This window comes from Glycine soja, chromosome 11, assembly GCF_004193775.1.
Source record: "Glycine soja cultivar W05 chromosome 11, ASM419377v2, whole genome shotgun sequence".
Classification (NCBI taxonomy): Eukaryota; Viridiplantae; Streptophyta; class Magnoliopsida; order Fabales; family Fabaceae; genus Glycine; species Glycine soja.
In genome coordinates, this window is record NC_041012.1 from 11803258 (window position 1) to 11811031 (window position 7774).

The following is a 7774-nucleotide window of genomic DNA, read 5'->3' on the forward strand; positions in this document are numbered from 1 at the left end:
ATTATTAATAATTATAAAAATATACGTAATGGGACGGTACAGAGATTGTGAGAAATCGGTAGAGACAGCAAGAGGAAAAATAACAAACGTTACTTCTTACTTGGTGCTTGGAAAGAGTCATTTATCATCTATGACTATGCTTAGAATTAAAAGATATAAGAAAGAAAAAAAAGTTGTGATGCATCTTCCTGGACATAACATTCAGTTTACACTTTGAATGAATTGCCTTACAACCTAATGTTCCGAGGCTTATCATCAGAATCTGGAGCAGGTTAAGAAATGGCTACTCTTGAGTCTTGATGGTAAATATTTAGTTGTACTCACCCCTCTTATTTCCAATACTATGATGCGGGTGTACTTCAACATACGTCTCTTTATATCAATTATTCTACATCGTTAAATATGGGAAGCAAGCTCAGTTTTTTAATTACAAAATTAGCTTTGGATTATGTGAGTTAGGTAGCACAAATGGCTGGTATAGATGAACTCAAGACTTTTATATTGCTGTAGCATGTAGGATGAGATGCTTTTAGAGGGAACATTAATACTACTTCTAGGTTCTAGCTGGAGAAAAGTATTAATTTCTTTATCATGACAAACTTATTACACAAGGAACTTTGTTACTTTGTCTATGTATACATATCCTATAGATTGCAGATTGCAAACTTCATGAGTAAGTTATGAATCATCTAACATAGGGCCGGCCCAAGGGTAAACCAAGTAAAGCTTGAGCTTTAGGCCTAACATTTGTTATTAGTTTTTTAAAATAAAAAAGACCACACATGTTGAATAAAAGGTCACACATATCACTCTTTTCTTTAACATAGATAAAGTCTCTCTCAATTTTTTTTTGCTTTAGGTCTCACTTTCTATTGGGCTGGTCCTTACATACATACCTTTTAGGGTAACAGTGATTATATTTTTATGTACCTCATCTTACCTATCAACTACAAATGCTAAACAAACAAATCATCTGTGATAGCAATTGGATAGAAACTCACAAGAAAGACATTTTTGTCTGGCTAAACTATCCGTCTTGAGATGCAGATGACATGACGTTATCCACAGTTTGTCCTTCAGTACTGGTCATGTTATTTGCATCTACTTGGCAATCTACCATTTCAGGTTGGCAGTTTCCATCCAATGGAATCATGGATTTTCCACATGCACAAATGTTGACCTGGGATGATGATCCTACATGTGGATGGAAGCATGGCAAATTGTTCTTCTGACACTCAAGACCAGCATCCCCTTCTTTGAAAATGTAAGAAGTGTTACAATATTGTTTTTGAAAGGGCCAAGCACCCAATTCACTGTCTATTTTCCCCTTAAGTCGTGCCAAAATGCTCCTCAACCTTGCTAATTCTGCTTCAAGAAGTGCCTGCCCTTGTAGCTTCCTCACTAGTTGTTGATTCACCATATGCAATTTCTTAACTTCCTCCTCCAAGTATGCTGTGTGTGCCTTCTTCTTCTCCCTATACTTCCTAACCGCTTCTCGGTTTCCAGAAGGCCTTTTTTGCTTGGAGTTTGAGTGCTTCCTGCCATCATCTTCTGGTGCAAAAACTTGGGTGTGTGTGTGATAGCATGTGTGTGTATGAGCAGCATCAGGGCCAGGTGGATTGCAAGTGTGAGTGTGTGTGCATGTTCTGCTGCTACTTGAAGCCTGAAAACTGCTACATGACTCTGGATTCAAAAATAGAACATTATTATCTGAAAGCTTATCAGAAAGCTCAGCATTTCCATCATCCATGTTTTCTTTCTGCACCCCCCAATGAAATTCAGCTGCAATCTCTCAACAGAAAAAAAAGTGTATCTGCAACATCCATTTGAAATTAACCATCACCATGACATGAAAAATGGAATAGAACATGAGAACATCCCAATATAATATTATGTCACAGCACAGACCTAATATGGAATATATGCAAAGAATGAAAGAAGCATATGCCTAGAACACAAAAACAGTAAAAAAAAAATCATTTTGAGTAGTCCTGATCAAGGAATATATGTGACAAAACAATTGCCAAGGAGTGATGTCAAATACTATTCTTAAATTTAGATGATGAGGGTGCAAAGATTCCCAAAGCTGCTTAATTAAGCAAAGTAAAGATTAACCAGTTGGATTGTCTTCCCAATAATACAGAATTGAGCATAAAGGAAAAACTTTTTTAATGTTGAAATAAGATGGGAGGGGAGAGAGAATCCAAGTTCTAGTGGAGGCAAGATGACAGAGAATAATAGTAGCAAAAAAAAAAAAAATCCATGATGAGTCATGAAAGAGCCAATAAAGAAGCATGAGTGTGCTTCCTTTTATTAAAAAATTAGAGATTAGAGTGGATTCATTTACCTGGCCCTTGGTGGCACCAGAAACATGATGGTTTCTACTTGCTAGCTTTTAGCCCATGGTAATGGATGAGATGAGCATAATGGAAGTTTGTTGCTCGAGATTGTTCTTTGGCCTTAATTTCTGTGTAAAGAGTAAGTCAAAGTACTCTATGATACAAAATGTGGAACTGTTCTTCCATTGACATGAGCAGTGAGAGTGGTCCCTACTGCCACCCTGGCGGGCATTTCCGTTTTAGACTACTGCTATAAATTGGAAATGCCGTTACTTTATCAGGTGTGAATTATATAATTTAATCAGGAAATATATGTAATTACATCAGTCAATTAATTTTTTTTAATTTAAATTTGACGATCTTATAATAAATTATAAATTTTTATTTAATATTTTAATTTTTAATTTACTGTTTATTAAAAGATCACTTTATTCTTAATCTTTATAATTCAATTTCTAATTTCCTAATTCTTCATGAGATTTTGTCCCTTGATTAAAAGAGTCCCGATATTTAGACAAGTCGACAGTAGTAACCGACAACCACTTGACAATCGCGCGCTCCGACGCCATCATCGTCATAGACGCCTTCGCCCTTCCCGTCGAAGGCACCAAAACTCGCGTCAATGCCCATTTTTTTTCATATTTCTGAATTCCATTCATGTGCTTTTGCAGTATTATGCCTTGGATATCACTTACTTCAAGTCCTCTCTTGATTCACACCTGTTGAATTTGCTGTGGAACAAGTATTGGGTGAATATGTTGTTGTTCCTCTGTTGAGTAATAGAGATTATGTTACTGGACAAATCTCTGATTTAGGTACACTTTTTGTTGCAGTATATTTTTTGTTTTGGTTAATTTATTGAGTTAACTCTTTTCTTTTAGTTGCTTGCGTCTTATAGTTGCGTAATTGAATTTTTGGTTTTAGTTATCCTGTTATCAGGAAACGGCTGCAAGTTGTTGTGCATGTTCTTTGCCACTGTCACATGATTGAGAGCTGCTGCAGAGTATGCACTTGGCTTTGGAACCTCAAGAATATTTTTGTCATATCTGTAATTTGAGTGATATGGGACGAGGAAGGATATATGACTGTGGTTTTTTGTTGCCTACTTACAATTATCTATGTCATGTTGCCTATTATTGAGCGTGCAAAGTTTAATTTCAACTTTTTGTTGTATGATTGGAATAGTGGATGTAAAATTTGATTTGGGTGGATTTTTGAGTGAACTCTAACTTGGAATAGTGAATTGGTTGGTTTTGTGTCCATCCTTCTGTGTTGTGAATGGTATAACTGGAAACTCTATCTTTCTTAATCTGTTACTGAATGCACTCTTTCACATTGCAGCCTGTTCACAGTAACTTGAACAGATGACCCCCCACCTATATTTATTGCCTTATCGGGTTATAATGAATGGCATAACAAAGGTAATCAAGCATCCTTTTGTGTTGTGAATGGATATTGAACTTATTTGGTCTTAAACACTTTTTAGGATATTGTTTGCGTTTGTTAGCCTCTTAGGTACGAAAAATAGAAGATGGAGGATGGAATTACTGCTCAGCAACAGTTAGTGTCACCTTTCGAAAAGGAGATCTTTAAAAATCTATTGTATATTGGAACTTGAAATTGATAATATAGCTTGGATAAATGGATTGTCCTCAATACGGCTATTGAGATAGATTACATACACTTCAAGTGGATTATTCATTTATTTGACCCTTTCTTTTTCTCTTATGAATATGACATTTGTTCTGCACTTTGCTGCTAAACAAGACACACAGTCGTGCAATGACATTGACAAAGCTTGAGATGCAAGCACGGGATAAGGAAAACGAGTTTCTGATAGGGGTAAGATTCTAAGGACAGTGAATATTATTTTCCTGAATTTGAGGTCAGGAGAATACCTCCAGAAATGTAGAGAGGAGATAGATGTGCTGAATATTACTTTCGTGTCTTCTCATTCATTCTAACGTGACTTTATAAAGGCTTACAAAGGCTTAGGGAATTCAAAATAGCAGTACTGAAAAATAACAGACTCCTAACAGATTCTTAACAGCTCCAGTCATTCACTAACAGCTGACTCATTAAAAACAAATGCTGGATCACTACAAAACAAATAAATGACTCATACTACTTAGGGGATGTATTCGTCCCAGCTTTGAGGTCTCTTGGAGATCCTGTTGAACTTGTGATTATCCATTGGGCCTTGGGTTCTATCATTCCTTACCCCTTCAAGAAACACCTTGTCCTCAAGGTGGTAATTAGCTTGCAATTCAGTCCAATCTTCCCAACTGGAATCTTCAGGTTGCAAACCCAGCCATTGCACCAGAACCAAGCGTTTGGGTGAATCAGACGAATCCCACTTGTGATCCAGTATAGTGATTTGCTGGATAGTTGGTTTTCCCTCTATAGCTGTTGGAGGTAGGGGTTGTTCAGATTGAGATGGATCATGATAAGGCTTCAGCAAAGAAGAATGGAACACCGGATGAATCTTAGCTGACTCAGGTAGAGCCACTTTATAAGCAACTGAACCAATGATCTTTGTGATTTGGTAGGGACCATAATACCGTTTTCCCATCTTTTGATAAGTGGTACCTGATAAAGAAGTTTGGCGGCACAGCTTCACGTAAACCCAATCACCAATAGCAAAAACCACACATCCTTACGATGTGCATCAACAACTTTTTTATGTTCTTGGGCACGTTCAAGCTTCTTCTTGAGAAGTTGAAACATATCTTGGCGTGAGGCTAGGAGGAAATCAATTGCTTCCACCGAGGAGGTTCCTGGTATGTACCGAGGAATGCTTGGGGAGGTTTGCCATTGGTAACCTCATATGGGGTTAAATTGGTAGTGGAATGACATGTTGCATTTTAGCACCACTCGGCTAAACACAAGAATTTTTCTCATTGAGATGGCTTGTTATGCATAAATGCCCTTAAATACTGTTCTAGTACTTGTTCAACACCTTAATTTGGCCATCACTCTGAGGGTTTTTGATAAACTGAGAGGAAAGTAGAGAGATAACAGAGAAAAAAGAGAAAAGCAAAGCTGATTTCATTGATCTGAAAAACTAGTTAGAGATAGTTACAATCCAGGTATTTATAAACCTTTATACAACAGAACAAACTATAATAACTCTAACAGAAAGCCAACTAACTCTAACAGAAAGCTAACTAACTTTAACAGAAAGCTAACTGACTGATCCTATTGAGGTGCAGTTAGAAAAGTCCTTGTACTCCCTGAATTACTAACTACCACGAAATGGGTGCTGTTAGCAAAAGCTAATAGCCCTTACAGACAAAATACAAAACTATTTTCACAGTTATACATTGACATATACTGATATCCCCCCTCAAACTCAAGGGGGAGAGTTTTCATTGGAAACATTCTTCACATTGAGTTTGCTTCTCAGAGCCTCAAATCTTGATGTAGATAGGGGTTTAGTTAGAATATCAGTCCACTGATCCAGAGTTGGAATATGAACAATTGAGAGCTGCTTGGTCAAAATCTTCTCTCTGACAAAAAACACATCAATCTCCATGTGTTTTGTTCGACTGTGAAAAATTGGATTGTGAGCAATAGAAACAACACTCTGATTATCACAAAATATTACTGGAGTAGTAAAAGAAACTTGTAACTTTGTCAGCAAGGTATAAACCTAAGTCAATTCAGTGGAAGTTTGAGCAATGCTGTGATATTCAGCTTCAGTACTAGACCTGACAGTAACCTTTTGTTTGCGAGACCACCAAAAGACTAAATTTAGACCAAGAAAAATGGCAGTCCCGGAGGTGGAGCGCTTGTCATCCACATCAGATGCCCAATTAGCATCACAGAATGCTCGAATGGCCAAGGGATTATTAGTAGAAGCAGGCTGTAGGAGCAGACCATGAAACAAAGCACCTTTAAGATATCTTAGAATCCTTTTCACCACAGTCCAGTGAGAATCCAAAGGAGCAGCCATAAATTGACAAACCTTATTGACAGCAAAACTAAATTCAGGTCTAGTGAGAGTAGCATATTGTAATGCACTAACTATAGACCTATAGAGAAAAGGATCATGGAAAGCATCAACACTATGTTTAGACAAATTGCAGTTAGAAACCATGGGAGAAGAGATTGAATGAGCTTCAGCCATGTGAGTTTTGTGAAGCAAATCAAAATTGTATTTACTCTTGGTCATTAAGATAGCACTGTTGGATAGATATTTGATTTTCAGACCTAAGAAATAATCCAGATGACCAAGCTGTTTGAGAGAAAAAGCAGTATTTAATCTGTTCGTGAGCTGCTGAATCATAGTGGTTGAGCTACTTATGAGAATTATATCATCCCCATATACCAGCAGATAAAAAACATCCTCTTGATGCCGATAGATAAATAAGGAAGAATCACTTTTGCTGTCAACAAACCCAAACTGTAACAGAGTGGACTTGAGTCTGTCAAACTATTGCCTTGGAGCTTGTTTTAACCATAGATAGCTTTATTTAGCCTGCAGACCAGTGACTTGTCTGCAACTTCAAAACCAGGAGGTTGTATCATAAAAACAATTTCTTCAAGAGTACCATTTAAAAAGACATTATTCACATCAAGTTGAAACAGTTTCCACCCATAGAACAGGGCAATAGTAAGAATAATTCGAATAGTGACAGGCTTGATCACGGGAGAGAAAGTTTCATGGAAATCAAAACCATGAACTTGATGAAACCGTTTAGCTACCAATCTTGCTTTGAACCTATTAATTGATCTATCAACATTTTTCCTTCACCTTGCAAATCCATTTACAGCCAATGGCCTGTGTGTTAGGAGGTAAAGATACTAAGTCCCAAGTATGATTTTTCAGCAAGGCATCATACTCCTATTGCATAGAAATGAGCCAATTTTTGTTTGCTAGAGCATGTTTCACAGTTTTAGGCTTAGAATAAGTGAGAAAAAGTGAAGGGTGAAGTCTAGGGTTGTGAATACCAGATTTAGACCTTGTTTGCATAGGGTGGGTATTGACTGGGATAGAGTTGGGTATAGACATAGACTCTGAAGCAAATGAAGTAGGATTAGTAGACTCAGAATTTTGTGGCTAAATGGGGATGGGTGCAAAAGAAGTAGAGGGACAAGGTACGCAAACAATTGTGATGGGGGGATGACCAGGTAAGGGTGAAAACCCTAGAGGAATAAGAGGGACAAAGGTTGAATTAACAGGTGATGCTTGAGATGTTTGAGGAATAGGGGCAGCAAAAGGTGGAGAAAGGTTAGGACTTAGGCTTAAATAAGAATCAAGATTTTTTGTGGAATTAGAGGAAGAAGGAAAAAGATCAGTATAGGTGTTGCAACCTACCCTATGATGGGCGGGCGAACAACAAAAGTGCGTCTTCTAAAAGGAAAATGGGTGGGAGTTGTCACCAACATTTATTTAAGGAAAACATTAGAAAAACCAAAAAGAGGTCTGTGAA

At 37.3% G+C, this 7774-nt stretch overlaps 2 protein-coding genes and 1 long non-coding RNA gene across 4 annotated transcripts; 1 reads left to right on the forward strand and 2 right to left on the reverse strand.

Annotated features, from left to right (window-relative positions):
• Positions 1-565: 565 nt before the first annotated feature.
• Positions 566-2495, reverse strand: LOC114373938 (basic leucine zipper 24). Of its 2 annotated transcripts, none has more exons than XM_028331516.1 (2): positions 2348-2495; positions 566-1813 (listed from the first exon to the last, which is right to left on the reverse strand). In XM_028331516.1, exon 2 carries the CDS (start codon positions 1748-1750, stop codon positions 1028-1030), a length of 723 nt encoding a protein of 240 aa, XP_028187317.1. In that variant the 5' UTR covers positions 1751-1813; positions 2348-2495; the 3' UTR covers positions 566-1027. The 2 variants fall into 2 exon arrangements, with proteins under 2 accessions (XP_028187317.1, XP_028187318.1); XM_028331517.1 differs by lacking the exon at positions 2348-2495 and adding an exon at positions 2116-2246.
• Positions 2496-2786: 291 nt separating this feature from the next.
• Positions 2787-3648, forward strand: LOC114375106. Its single transcript, XR_003658714.1, has 2 exons — positions 2787-3154; positions 3264-3648. It is a non-coding gene; the product is annotated as an uncharacterized LOC114375106 (long non-coding RNA).
• A 2343-nt stretch (positions 3649-5991) lies between these two features.
• On the reverse strand, positions 5992-6468 carry LOC114377278 (uncharacterized mitochondrial protein AtMg00810-like). Its single transcript, XM_028335718.1, has one exon. It carries the CDS (start codon positions 6466-6468, stop codon positions 5992-5994), a length of 477 nt encoding a protein of 158 aa, XP_028191519.1.
• Positions 6469-7774: the final 1306 nt, after the last annotated feature.

Coding starts and splice junctions, on each gene's coding strand:
- LOC114373938 (XM_028331516.1), bottom strand. CDS start 1,750: ATGGATGATGGAAATGCTGAGCTTTCTGATAAGCTTTCAGATAATAAT.
- LOC114377278 (XM_028335718.1), bottom strand. CDS start 6,468: ATGGCTGAAGCTCATTCAATCTCTTCTCCCATGGTTTCTAACTGCAAT.